This window comes from Trachurus japonicus, chromosome 18 (assembly GCF_045865225.1).
Source record: "Trachurus japonicus isolate A0001 chromosome 18, Traja_1.0".
NCBI classification, from domain to species: domain Eukaryota; kingdom Metazoa; phylum Chordata; class Actinopteri; order Carangiformes; family Carangidae; genus Trachurus; species Trachurus japonicus.
The window spans coordinates 26,937,209-26,950,996 of NC_140924.1; the positions used below are offsets into that span (position 1 = coordinate 26,937,209).

The 13,788-nt window shown below is 42.8% G+C and overlaps 5 protein-coding genes and 1 long non-coding RNA gene across 6 annotated transcripts; 2 read left to right on the top strand and 4 right to left on the bottom strand.

Moving 5' to 3' along the window:
• Positions 1–257: 257 nt before the first annotated feature.
• LOC146969489 (zona pellucida sperm-binding protein 3-like) lies at positions 258–3,229 on the bottom strand. Its single transcript, XM_085806444.1, has 8 exons — positions 2,920–3,229; positions 1,847–1,974; positions 1,614–1,717; positions 1,337–1,514; positions 970–1,087; positions 804–889; positions 533–654; positions 258–399 (listed from the first exon to the last, which is right to left on the bottom strand). Exons 1-8 carry the CDS (start codon positions 3,226–3,228, stop codon positions 287–289), a joined length of 1,158 nt encoding a protein of 385 aa, XP_085662570.1. The 5' UTR covers position 3,229; the 3' UTR covers positions 258–286.
• LOC146969490 (uncharacterized) lies at positions 960–13,509 on the top strand. The gene is made up of 3 exons (XR_015038223.1): positions 960–1,140; positions 12,404–12,546; positions 13,478–13,509. It is a non-coding gene; the product is annotated as an uncharacterized LOC146969490 (long non-coding RNA).
• On the top strand, positions 3,825–4,810 carry ufsp1 (UFM1-specific peptidase 1). The gene has a single exon (XM_085758889.1). It carries the CDS (start codon positions 3,855–3,857, stop codon positions 4,605–4,607), a length of 753 nt encoding a protein of 250 aa, XP_085615015.1. The 5' UTR covers positions 3,825–3,854; the 3' UTR covers positions 4,608–4,810.
• LOC146969492 (endonuclease domain-containing 1 protein-like) lies at positions 5,162–6,787 on the bottom strand. Its single transcript, XM_085758890.1, has 2 exons — positions 6,338–6,787; positions 5,162–5,873 (listed from the first exon to the last, which is right to left on the bottom strand). The coding sequence occupies exons 1-2, from the start codon at positions 6,659–6,661 to the stop codon at positions 5,292–5,294; spliced, it is 906 nt and encodes a 301-aa protein (XP_085615016.1). The 5' UTR covers positions 6,662–6,787; the 3' UTR covers positions 5,162–5,291.
• Positions 7,784–9,146, bottom strand: LOC146969493 (endonuclease domain-containing 1 protein-like). The gene is made up of 2 exons (XM_085758930.1): positions 8,779–9,146; positions 7,784–8,629 (listed from the first exon to the last, which is right to left on the bottom strand). The coding sequence occupies exons 1-2, from the start codon at positions 9,070–9,072 to the stop codon at positions 8,042–8,044; spliced, it is 882 nt and encodes a 293-aa protein (XP_085615056.1). The 5' UTR covers positions 9,073–9,146; the 3' UTR covers positions 7,784–8,041.
• On the bottom strand, positions 11,018–12,920 carry LOC146969494 (endonuclease domain-containing 1 protein-like). Its single transcript, XM_085806441.1, has 2 exons — positions 12,231–12,920; positions 11,018–11,694 (listed from the first exon to the last, which is right to left on the bottom strand). The coding sequence occupies exons 1-2, from the start codon at positions 12,525–12,527 to the stop codon at positions 11,038–11,040; spliced, it is 954 nt and encodes a 317-aa protein (XP_085662567.1). The 5' UTR covers positions 12,528–12,920; the 3' UTR covers positions 11,018–11,037.
• Positions 13,510–13,788: the final 279 nt, after the last annotated feature.

Sequence of the window (13,788 nt, forward strand, 5' to 3'; positions counted from 1 at the left end):
GCCTGTGTGGAGGGAGCATTTGAGATGGTTTCTAGTAAAATGATGTTGTAAACAGCCTTCAAGGCTCAAAGTAATCAGAAAATAAATCCCTAAATAAAGTGGCTTTTAAATGTAATTTATAGGTGACACTAGTTATAAATCAGTAGAACCATTGCTGTATCACACTATACATTATTTTCAAATCAACATTATAGCCTATCTGTATATGAATCTACATATGAAGACTCAAAATGTCATGAGAAAAGCAGTGTGATGGGTGCTTTATTGTTAAACAACTTGTACCCTCTTAACTGTGAGCTTGAAAGGTTCTTGAATGGTTGATTGAAAGACGGCCTGTCCAATGAGAGCGTGGCAGGGTGTGAAGTGGTCCAACTGCTGCGTCAGCCTCGTGCGTTTTTTCTGTCAAACGGACACACAACTAGTTCAGTGATCATACAGTTGCACAGGCTATATGCTGGTCTATGGTCACCCTGCCATCTGCATTTGGCACAAGTGGTAAAAATAGCCCCCAAATTTCTAAAGGCTAAAGAACCTGTATCTGGTAGAGTTGTGCGTTGTCCAGTGTGGCCACTGCTCTCCTTTCCAGGTTCTTGTGAGCAGTCATCAGAGCCACAGCAGTCACACAGAGCATTGTCTCCCTCTGTGGCATGCCAGCTGAATGACATAAAATAATACACATCAGCTGTGATGCCAAAGCTGAGAACTAACAATTTAACTGAAATTTAAGATGAAGTAAACACCAAAGACCAAACATGATGAGGCGATCACAAATGAATGGCAGACAACAGCTAAGCCCCCCTTACCTAAATGTAGGTCTATGGAAGGAGCAGGCTTTATAATGGTGTGAGTTTTGTTTCAGAGCAGCCCGAAGGTGGCAGCTGATGAACATCTAGAAGAAGAGAACCAGGTGAACAAAGTACTGGATCCAATATTATTTTCAGCAATATCATTAACATGTTGTATTGTTACCTTTCCTCCAGGTTCCTGGTTGAAGTGAAAGGCTTGGAAAATGAAGCACAGTCTGTTGTTTTGCTGCCTATAGAGGAATTTGGATGAAGAGCCAGGTAACACACTGTCCACATGACATCTGTAATGGAGAGGAAATAACATGCCTCATGAACAGCATCAAATTTAGAAATGGTGAGTTTAACCCAACTTAATTTCCACCCCCTTCAGAAAATCAAAGATGACTCAACTTGTCTGAGGACCAATTCAATTTAATTTAATTTAAATTTTCAATTGAATTGAATTCTTAGATTGCACACTGATGGTGTGAGTTTTATGTGTTAAATTGCCTACACACAAGTCTTATTTTTAATCTTAAGGATAAACCAACCCATTCTTGGTGATAAACCTGTAGCTTGGCAGAGAGTGGGGGTCTGGCCTCAGTGTAGCAACACAGTAGTCCACATAGACTGTGAGAGGAGGGTGCAGCGGGGCCTCCACACTGGCCTCCAAGAATACTGGTTCCCCCTGCTGGTACACTGAGGAACTACGCCGAAGGGTGCAATCATCTGCATTAAAAGACATTTTTTCCAATTCATTAGTGAACAAATATTGACCAACAAATCTTAGACTGGCAAACTGAAGCAACACTAAGATGGTAATTTTACCTGTCATGGTGCGAAGGGAGAAGTGCAAGAGGCCAAGGACACTAAGTGTGGATGTCATGGGTACCCAGGTGGGGGTTATTGGTTCTGAATTAACTGTCTGCTCTCTGTGCTTACACAGAAATAAGGCACAGGTCACACAGTTACAAACTGCTGATATCCTTGATTTTGCTCAATTAAATAGGACACAACATAAATATGAGAAAAGTTTACAGCAGGCACAGCATCGGCCTTGCCTCTTATAATGGCACTCAACAGGTATGACAGTAGTGGCTCCTCTCACAATCACACTGCCGGAAGAGGTAGGAACTACGGGAGGAACAAGGAACAGCTGGTTGGAGTACACCAGCCACTCACCATGAACCTGGACAGAAGCAACGACAGAAGTGGAAACAGGAATTTCCTTAGATGAACTGGTAAGCTATATAGATTGATTTAATGATGTAGTAATGATGTTAGTGATGAAGTAAAAATGTCTTATGTTTATAATTGTGATATGTTAATGAAGTTTAATGCTTTATTTTAAATGAGTAATAGGCCTTTTCATGGCAGGTGTTGGACCTGTCGCAACAGGAAAAGTAGGGTTAAAGTAGTACACTCCTCTCCAGATTAATGTGGAAAAATCGTGGGTGTTTGCCTAAATAAGAATGTGGACTAAACTGCCAACACTCAGACACTCAAGAAAGGCCAAAGCAGGCTCCACCTGCACAGACTGAGGTCCTTTGGAGTGCAGGAAGACCTCCTGAGGACCTTTTGGACTCTGTGGTGGCATGGGCCATCTTTTACAGTGGTCTGCTGAGCAGCAGCACCACAGCAGCAGAGAGGAAGAAACTCAACAAAGAGAGCTGGTTCTGTCCTGGGCTGCAGCCCCGATACTGTGGAGGAGGTGGGTGATAGGAGGATGTGACAAAGCTGTCATCCATCATGAACAATGTCTCTCACCCCCTAGCTACATGAGACTGAAAAGCTCCATCAGTGACAGACTTCTTCACCCACGTTGTGTGAAAAAGAGGTAGGCCCATCGCAGGTCCTTCCTCCCCTCTGCTGTCAGACTAGACGTGCAATTTCTTTTTAAAAATATCACCACTGTTTTTTTTATATTTAGCCATTTGGACTTTTTTTTTTCCTATTATTTTTTTATGTAGGCTACTCCTGCACCTTTTTCCAACATTGTGTGTGGAGGTGTGTAGGATACTGCTGCTGGCAACACTGGAATTTTTATTTGTTATCAGTCTCTGCTACTTTAGTCCCCATGTAGCTGTACCTAACTGCTGAGGTTTCCCTTGCTCCCCCCTCCCTCTTTACCTACACTGGACTCGGTCCCACATTGTCGCAGGCCTGCAGAGATGACCATCGTTTCACGGTCAGACATTTGTCCGTTTGGTTCGCACGCCTTCTCCCGTGTTGAGTTTGCTCCAAGCCGGAGATGCTCAGGTGTAAACGGAACCCGTCTCTCTTCGAAAAACTGTCGCTTCGCTGTTATTTTCACGTCAACTTCTCCGCATTGTATTTCAAGTCCGACATTTTCCCGACTTGTCCCAGCAAAAGAAGCGCCACACAAACACGACACAGCCACGAAAGTAAGAAACGCTTCTGTGTACTTAACTAGAGCGGCCATATTCCTCAAAGAAATGAAGTAAAGGCGACTGGTTAATTAATTAGTGTTCATACAATACAGGTGTGACGAGTTGTCTGAGCTCGTGCGCAATACTGTGTTGATGCTTCTACCAAGAAGATCATTGTAGGTATAGCCTACGGGTAAAACAAGAGCTTAGCTTTTCTCCTACTTTTTTTCCTCCTCTATCATTAACAGGCGTTTTTTTAAGGTTACGCCCAATTAAGAGAAAATAATCCATAAATTTAGCCACGTGCGGACAACTAAAATCCTCGTTTGCGATTAAAAAAAGTGTGTGAATTATTATTATTATCATTCTTGTTATTATTATTATTATTATTATTATTATTATTATTATTAATATTAATATTAATTTTATTATTATTAGTTATTACACACTAAGTAGGCCTATTAGTGTGAATTCACACTAATAACTGATTGAATGAGCGGACTGCTCATGCTGTCAGTGCGCGGCGGAACTAATGATATCCAGTTGCACTGTAGCCTACGGACAGTTATTGAAGTTACACCAAGCGACTGTCGGAAGAGAAGCACGTACAAGCAGGACGTTTTAAAATAAACATCAAGTTCACTGTGAGATGTGTGCTCGGTAGCGACCAAATGTGAATATGGATGAAAAGGCTGTAACAGCGGGATCTGAGGGGATTGACTGGGGAGGAAGTGGAGCCGGAGAGCGGAGGATTCAGCAGTACAGCCCCTTATCAAAGAATGTCCACACTGGTCTTCCCAGTCCACTCACTGGTCCTGTGAAAACCAGTCTGATTAAAGGAGACTACCTCTACTTCCACTACGGCTGTGATGGACAGGATGACAGAGGCTGGGGGTGTGGCTACCGCACCGTTGAGACCATGGCTTCCTGGATTTGCCAGAACTGCTGTCTGCCTAAGAACCAAAACAGACCCCCACCAAATCTCCCAGAAATCCAAAAAGCCCTGGTTGTGATGGGGGACAAGCCCGACTCCTTCTCGGGCTCCAGGGAGTGGATAGGAACATTTGAAGCCTCCCTGGTCCTTGACTATTTCTATGATGTTCCCTGCAAGTTGGTGCATGTAAGAGGTGGAGCAGCAGAGCTGGAGCATGTGGCGGTGGAAGAGCTCCATCAGCACTTTGAGAAACATGGGTCCCCAGTCATGATGGGAGGGGACAGAGACAACTCTTCTAAGGGGATATTAGGGGTTTGCAGTGGGGAGGGGGGAAGCTACCTGCTGGTGCTTGACCCTCACTACTATGGGTGTCAGTTAGAGAACACAGAGCTGCAGAGGCGGGGGTGGGTGGCGTGGAAGAGGGTATCATCTCTGAATCAGGCCTCATTTTATAATCTGTGTATGCCTCAGACTGCCAACAAAAACCATGTCAACTAAGTCTGTTTCAGATGCATTGATCATCTGTGTGAATGTAGCCTACTGTAGCAAAGATAATCATTGTTCTGTGCTGTCAATTTTAAAGGAGTTATACTGCCATCTTGTGGATGAAATTGATGATTACAAAATATTGAGGAACAAACATAAAAGTGTCTTTTATTATTGCTCTATTTAAATTACATCTCAAATCTTCCTTGACATCTGCTCATTTATTTATTGGACTTCTGGCAGTCGTAGTCTGCTCCATTTAAGGAGTTTTTTCAAGGGAAAATGCAAAACATGTATGTATGTATCTATGGTTACAGCTACTCACAAATGGAAATATTTGTGGTATTTATTTATCTTATGTCATGGTAAACTGAACAGCATTTTGTATTTCCAGCTGTGTCTAACAAGCAGTCTGTATGGATCACCCTTGGTGGAGACGATGTGAAGAACCAAGTAATTTACCTGTGGAATGATCAGTAATGAAAATGGTAATTATATGGACATTTGGAAGGAATGAGACAGACTCTGCATTTCCTCATTTATTGCTTACAATATATAATTTGACAACCTTGTTTTGTTTCATGTTTATATTTTTAGCTGCAACCCCTACGCCAAAACCTACAACCACTGCTACATTTTTGATAAACTCTAATCCTTCATTATAAGATAAATCACACTAATTCTTAATTCTTAATTCTAGTTATCTGGCACACAGTCATTATAGAAAATCTGGAAGTTCTTGTCTACATCCATCCTCCCCTTGAGGAACTTTTCCAGGTTCTTGAGAGGAACCTCCACCATGTGGTTGTTGACTCGATCGTTCAGCCCATAAGCTCCAAACACAGGGAACTTGTAGCGCACAAAGTACGGTGCATTTTGGTCGAACTCGGTGCAGCAGTACGCTGACCACATGTACTCTGGTACGGCCACCCGGTCCAGGTTGTTGCGACGGATCGTGTGTCCAGAGGTGGTAACCCCGGTGACGACGTAGGCTTTGCCACGGCAGTAGTTGTTGAGGCGTTTGCGGATAATATCTTGGTGTTCTGCCCAAGGACCCATGTTAAACTCCCTGATCTGAGGTACCACATTTGTCAAACTGTAGGTGGAGGCTTTGTCTAAGGGGTCAGCCTGATGCTCATCAGGATTCAGTTGGCCACGTTCATACTGAACAACATCAGCATAGTCCTCAAGGACTGCTTGTGTGTCCTCAAAGTTCATATGCATGCTTGAAGACTGTGGGAAGGGTTCCATGTTACTGCTGCCTTTGTCTGAGGCCAACTGGAGAGAGAGAACAAGGAAAAATACACAACATTTTGACATTAGTTGACTGTTTTATCACTTCTGAAAAGTTTCACTAGAAATTGATTGATTGCTCATTTGGATTATTTTTTACAGATAGACAATCATTCATATTCACCAAAAACATTTGGAATTGCAGAACCACACAATAGAGCGTAAATAGTAAGAAGATTATCATATTCAAATATCCTTCACAGCCAATAAAGCAGCTTATCTCAAGATTAATTTGTAGCCTGGAGCAACAGAAGTATGACTGGCCTAGCTGCTTGATAGGAATGAATATAGGCCTATTAAGTATTTACACTGTAGATTCACATCACATGCACAGGCAAACACATTCTACACTTGAAGTGGGTTAGAATACAGACTGAAAACTGTCATAATAAATTAAAACATATGTTTTGACTTGATTTTGACATGGCCTTTTTCAAAAGAGCACTCACCTGGGGCTCAAACATCCAAGGGAAGTCCACCCTCTTCTCCCCGTCCGACTTCTTGAACGTATAGGCGGAATAGATGGGGATGTGTCTGCGGGGGTCGTACAAGGTGACATAGTGGGGTTGATCTCCATACCTCTGGCAGATCTTCTTATAGGATGAGCCAAGGTAGCCTCGGGGCGGAGTACCCATGAACAGAGAGTCCTTGCAGCGTTCGACGTGGTTGAAGTCCCCCACCACTCCCGCCCGGGCCCCCTGCAGCAACACAAGGCTCAGCATGGTCACGGCAGCTGCATGGAGTAGGACACAGTTTGCTGATGGAGGTATCATCGTGGCAGCTCTTTGCCCTCAGTCTTGTAGCCTCTCTGTCCTGGATGCCTCTACCGCTCTACTCTAACTTGTGACTCTCCACTGTGAATTCACTACACAGGTACAGCCCCTGTCCCGGCTCTATCAGACCCTGCATTTCCCTTCTTGCCTCATCTGTACCTTGAGCAAACTGGTCTCCCATTGTAAAGTATTTTCCATATATTCAAAGTGCTACAAGTGTCGTAGCAGTAATTCAGAAGCGGTGAATGTTATCAATCATTGAGAGCATTTTATGACTGTGAACTGCACAGGGAAAATGACTCTGACTTGATACACTCTTTTAAAAATTAGAACTTTACTTCAAAATTGTGCACATGGGGAAGATGTTTTTTTGTTTTTGTTTTTTAATTTTCTGTTTTGTGTTAAGACAGTGGGCAACAGTATAGGAGTCCATGTCAGGGGAGCATAAAGTCCTACAACCATCCATGTGTTAGTAGTATTCAGTCCCCTGCATTGATACTATATATTTTTTTTACAGTTGGTATAGCAAGCCATTTTAATAATAATACTAATAATAATAACTTCTATTTATATAGCACCTTTCAAAATACCCAAGGTGCTTAGTGAGTGTTTTGAAGAAAAAAAACTGTCTTGTGTCTATTATAAGGATTACAATAGCAGCAGCTTTAAGTTTTACCCTATGAAAAACTTTGTGAATCAATGAGGGAAATTATACCTGGTGATGCTGTAATAGTTTATGTGACTGGCTGCTTCATGTAGGCCAGTATGAAAAAGTAAAAGACACAGTATATTGTCAGAAATATGAAAATAGTTCTTTATATAACTCACTTTAATGACTAATAAGCAATATAAGGTAGGATATCAACTATGTGAGAATATAATCTCAGAGACAGTTTACATTTTGCAAAGGTTTATTACTGCAAGTTAGATATAAGGTGTCATTTTGTTACATTTCCAGTGACTCATTCTAAATTAAGTTCTACATCAACAGTTGACCGTGTTTAACAATTATTTCTAAGTGTGTATTGTTAGTGGTGATACACACTTAAAGAAAGCCTGAATTGTTACTAGTCATACAAAGTCCATGATTTCTGTGATTTAAGCTATAGACCCTTATCACAGTAAGAAAAGCAGAGATGTAAAAAATAACATGAATCATGACTGAAATCCATTTAGATGCTTCAGCTCAGGGTTCTCGTATGGTGTTGACTCAATGTCACCACCTACTGGCTACACTTGAACATAGCCAGAGTTCATGCTTTTATCACAGTACATGCTTTTTATACAATGACAAGTCAAATTCTCTTTTGCAGTAAAGGCCTATTGAATAAGAGGAAACAGAATTAAATTAAATAAGCTGCTTTATAGTGAAATATTTACTTATACAACTACTGCTGCTGGTGGGACACAGTCACTGACAAAGATCTGAAAGTTCTGGGCAACATAGGTGGTCTTCTTGAGGAACTCCTTCAGCTTCTGGACAGAGATTTCCACCACCTCGTTATCCTCCTCGTTGAGGCCGTAGTGAGCAAAAGATGGGAACTTGTAGCGTTCCTCGTAAGGCGCGTTGTGGTCGAAGTCGACACAGCAGTAGGCTGACCACAGGTGCGTGGGCACTGCGATGCGATTGATGTTGTGCCGGCGGATCATCTTCCCGGAGGTGGTGATACCTGTGACGATGTAGGCTGTCCCACGGCAGTAGTTGTTGAGGCGTTTGCGGATGATGTCCTGCTGTTTGTTCCAGACCCGGTTGTTGAAGTCGGGCACCATGGGCACGACATTAGTGAGGGTGTAGGTGGAGGACTTATCGTCAGGCTCATCCTGGTGCTCATCTGGGTTCAGGGTACCCCGTTCGTAGAAGATGGCGTTAGTGTAGTCGTCCAGAACGGCCTGGGAGTCTTCAAAGTTCAGGTGCATGTAACCACGTGGGAAGGGCTGCATCTCATCTGTATCTGACACTGTTGCTAGCTGTGTAGGCAGAAAGGCAGACAGATAGAACAGTAGAAGGTGAGTGCAGGCCATTTGCATGTTTAGCGTTTGCACCAATACACTAACATGATTTCAGTACAGAACAAAAATAAGACTTCCTCTTTACCTCCATCCTCTAGTTTTCTTACCTGAGGTTCATACATCCAAGGAATATCCACGCATCTCTCTCCAGCTGAGCGTTTGAAGGTGTAGGCAGAGTAGACGGGTATATGGTCCACGGTGTTGTACAGTGTCACATAGCGTGCCTTCCTGTTGTAACGTTGACAAATGAACTGGAGGGAGTGGTGCTGCACCCCCGACGGCGGCGTTCCCATGTAGAGGAATTCCCTGCACTCCGGAGACAGCTCGCTTTCCACTCTCCCCCAAACCGCTGATGTTATGATGTTGACGAGCAGGAGAGCGGCCTGCACCCAGAAGGCCATAGTAGAGAGGTGTCTCGTGTCACCTCTGTGTGCTACTGCAAATTATTGGATAAGTCCCTGTGCGTGCTGGTGGAGCACAGTAAAACGGCTAACACAGGTTATACAATCTGCTGTCTGTGATCAGGACTCACTATGCAAAACGGTCCGCTTCTGCAGCAGCAGATCCACCCACAGCAGTAGGAAGAGCTACTTTTACCATACCCACCATCCTGAATTTAAATTTATCACTAAAAAGAATTTCCAATATCACTGATCACTGTTTGAAATGTTATAGGTTCAAATTGAATTTGAAGATCAGTATTTTCAGCAGGTCATTCCTAGTGACTAGAAAAGGATGGATGGCTGACTTTAGACAGGAGACAGAGGAGACAAACAACAAAAAGGAAAAGATGGACAGGCTGGGGGATGCAGCTTTATTGTATGCATCTTAACCCTTTATAAAGTAGAGAACTCAAAAATGGGTTGGCAGATTAAAGGTTTTAGGTGCAGCCAAAATAGTGTAACTCATTGTGTGACTGTATTGTCTCTGCTGCTTTGGTTGTAGTTATTGCTCTATAACCAAATGTTTTACTTAGCATTCATGAGTAGGCTGCAGTGCTCAGAGTTTAGCTGGCCCCTCGTAGCATTTGACTACTGTGTTTCCTTATCAAACAGTGAAGACATTTCACAACTTCATGTGGATGTGAAGTTGGTCTTACTAGTGTGAGGACACTCGTGTCACTGATGTTAAGCATATGGAACTCTGGAAAAAGTGAACCAAGTATTTAAAATTGTAAAGATTACTTATGAAAACAAAGACTGGTTGATAAAATAGAAGGTAAGAGAACATTAAAAAAAATGTACACAAGTTACACAAAAAAGTCTTATGTGCATCACGTTGTGCTTATAATAAAACAGTTAAAATAATAATAATTCAGAAATCAACTATCTTTATTTACAGTTTTAACAAAGACAGAACAAATAGATCCATGGTAAAGTCAATAAGCTTAATTTTTAATTCATTCAAAAAGAAGCACTTCAACTTATTTCCAACTGTCCAATATCATGTGTGGAGGGAGGTTCAGTGACAAAGAGGAATGGTTTGTTATGTGTGTTAATGCCATTGTATGAGTCAGGCTCCCTGTAAAGTGAATGTTTTGCTGTTTCTTAGGACACCTTCCAGCCGTTTGTGTTGCATGAATCATTTTCACACAGTAGACCGTGGTTGGACAAATGTGTTTGATACGGTTATAGAGGGAACTATGCAGGATTTTTAGCTTAACTATGCTACATTTTACCATAATTAAACAGCTTCAGAGTAACTGTGATGGTTAAATGACTTGTTACAGGGAGAATGGAGGCTCTCTGCATTCCATAGGGTCTCTTGGCTGAAAACCAACCTTGCATGGTCAGTGCCACCGACCCGGTGTCCCAGCTCTTGTCTCTGCAGCAACACGACACAAACGCGCCCTGTAACCTGTAAACTCTTGTTTATGACAGATAAGACACACAAATATACACATCGTAACACGTATATGATAATAACGCTATCTACCGCTCTATTGATTGCTTTGTCGTTGGCTTTGTTGAAAAAAAATGCACATGGCCGGGAGGAGGGTTAGCAAAACACCAGAAAAGCGACAGGACTTGCATAGTTCCTCTTTAAAATTTGGTCTGAAACCCAGACCATGAAATCCTGATAACCAGAACTGAATCTGGTTTACATGTTGCAAGTTGTACATCTTTAAAATACACTCAATGTGAATGTATGAATTACTGTGGTTTAACAGAATGATTTAAGAAAAAACAAACTTCGCCATCAGTGAGATTCCAAGCTGAAAGTCGCAGGGTCACTTTGATGGCCCCTTCTGCCATTGATGGAGACCATGAAACCCTGCCTCCCTTAAACTGAAATTAAGAAATCCCTCTTATGTAACACTGTCTATATTAAAGTCGATGTCTGTCACTTAGCATAGAGGTAAGTCTTTATCCATGCAGTGCGTCCAGTTGACCATTCACTGCAGCACTGCTCAGGTCTCTCTTCCTCCTCCTCTTCTTGAAGGAGTTTTCTGACACACAGCCCTTATAGAAAATAGTCATGTCACTATCTGTGTCCATTTGGCTCTTGAGGAAGCTCTCCAGAGTCTTCAGAGGGACTTCCACCACACTGTGGCCGCTCTGTTCATTCAGTGCGTAGCCCCCATAACTGGGGAACATGAACCTCACCTCATATGGTGAGTTATGGTCAAACCGTGGGCAGCAGTACGCCAGCCATAAGTGTTTTGGGATTGCCAGGCGGTCCCTTTTATCTCGCTGGATGTTAGCCCCAGAAAGAGTCACACCCGTCACCATGAAAGATCTACCATGGCAGAAGTTATTGAGGCGCCGGCGGATGGTGTCCAGGTACGGCTTCCAAGAGGTTTCCAGGAAGTCTGTGATCGAAGGAACCACGTTGGTCAGGGTGTAGGTGGAGGATTTGTCGTCCGACTCTGCTTGGTGCACGTCGGGGTTCAGAGGGCATCGTGTGTACTCCACAGCATCGGTGTAGTCCGCCAGCACAGCCTGGCCGTCCTCGATCAGAGGCGGGGTGTCCTCGGTGAGGGGAAGTGCTCTCATGTTTCCACTCTCATCATCGGAGAGCAACTGTAGGGAAAACAAAAAAGACGGAAGTAGGCTATGATTCATTTTGAAAGTGACTGTGACTCAAAGGTCACAACTGAACTCCAAGATGCTGCACCACTGACCAGATGTGGTGTTTTGATCCATAGCTGATTGTGTTCCCCCTGTGTTTGGTAGTGGTGCTGATGATGGTAGTGATTTTGGAGATAACTATCCGTTGAATGTTTTTTTAAAGCTAAAGAAAAGTATTTTTAATGGAATATTTTTATTAGCCAGTCCTGTGTAAGCTCTATACAGTGTGTGTTTTTCATTTCCTGTGATTACAAAAATGGCAGTGGGCAATAAAAGCCAGGCTTCAAAACATTCCCAGGGGTGGGGCTGTACAAATTGCACATGTCTCAAGCTCTTCCACACAACTGCCCACTTGCTTGTCTCATCAGATCTATTTCTTTCTGGGTTTTTTTTTTTTTTTACTTTTAGAGAGTTTGATTGTTAAGTAGAAACAGTAGGCTAGGTGAGACAGTCAGCTGAACCAAACAAAGCAGCGTTAGTATCTATACCTGAGGCTCATACATCCAGGGTGTGTCCATCCTCCTCTTCCCATCAGACTTCTTAAAGATGTAGGCCGAGAACAAGGGGAGGTGGCGGCTGCTTTCGTACAGCGTGGCGTAGCGCAGTTTGTCTGCGTACTTCTGGCAGATCCCTCTCAGGCTGGCTCCTCTGATCCCTGCAGGCGGCGTCTGCATGTAGAAAAAATGGCTGCAGTCTCTGAAGCTGCTCGACACGGTGGCGTTCACCAGGGGGGACGACATCACCACCAGAGACAAGGAGAGGACACAGGTGCAAAACAGGTGCATCCTCGCTCGACCGGAGCAGGTGGGAAAACTGATGGGAAAGCCAGGTTATTATTTCCTCACGGGGCTTTGACACATCCACTGAGGAAAATTCCACGTGGTGGTGATGAGGAATTTTCTCTTTTATATTAAGTCCTGTATTGGTGTTGCCTTCATAATCTCATAAAGTGTAATAAGGACTGTTGGACATAGAGTTACTATGCAAAGCAGCAGCAGTGGCTCAGAGTGAGTCCATTGGCTGGACAGTTGACTTATCTGCCTCCACAAAGTCTGTGTGTAGCCATGGATCCCTGCACAGGCTTTTGTAAGGCGAGGCTCACACTGTCATAAATGCATGCATTGCATCTTTTTGTACACATTACTTTCTGTGCCTTTGCATTTGTAAGATCTTGTCGTGTTTGGACCATTCATGTCAATATGAATTGTTTAAAACCAAAACAGGAAGAAAGAAAAAAATCCCTTTGCAACCACTCAACCACCCTGGATGAATAACATGTTTTTGTTTTGTTTTATTATATTGTTATTCTCAGGGTTAACACAAGCAATGAAACAAAAATGAGAAGTGATGTTGCAAAATCAGTTGCAAAATGAGCAGTTGTGTTGAATTTAAAAGCCATCCCACAACTTTTATGAGCCAACACTGTCTCCAGAGTTCATTTACTGTAAGTGTTGCATGCTACATTTGAGCTGATCACACCTCTTGCAGCCACACTCACGACAAGCAAAATGTGTTTGACTAGCTCTTTCGAACACGCCCATATGGGTTAATAGAGTAACCGCATACACAGATGTTTTTTTCACACACTGATGTGGTTTGTGATCAAACTGGAAACACACACACACACAAAAAAATTCAAACTTCTGTATTCTTGTACCTTTTGTTCACACTGTTTCAGACAGCGCTGTCTACTTTATGTCTGCTGCTGACTGTGTCTCTCTCTCCTGCACCACAGGCCAAGCAGAGCAGCAGAGCTGTAATGCCACCTGGGACCTAGCTGGACAAGGAAATGAAATGGATAATGTATCTACCTGACAACAATAGAACAAGTCCCACAGTCTGTGTTCATCATTCTTAACAATTCATACAGTTAATAGAGTTGGGTAAAGTTTTCAACAGCAGGGTAATCATAGCAAAAAATTGCAATGTGAAACTGTTGCAATTAAAAAACATATTTCAAATTAAATCAACAACATTAAAGGCCCTTTAAACACATTTTCTAATTCAGCTTCATACTGTAAGAGATCAAAACACAAACACAACAAA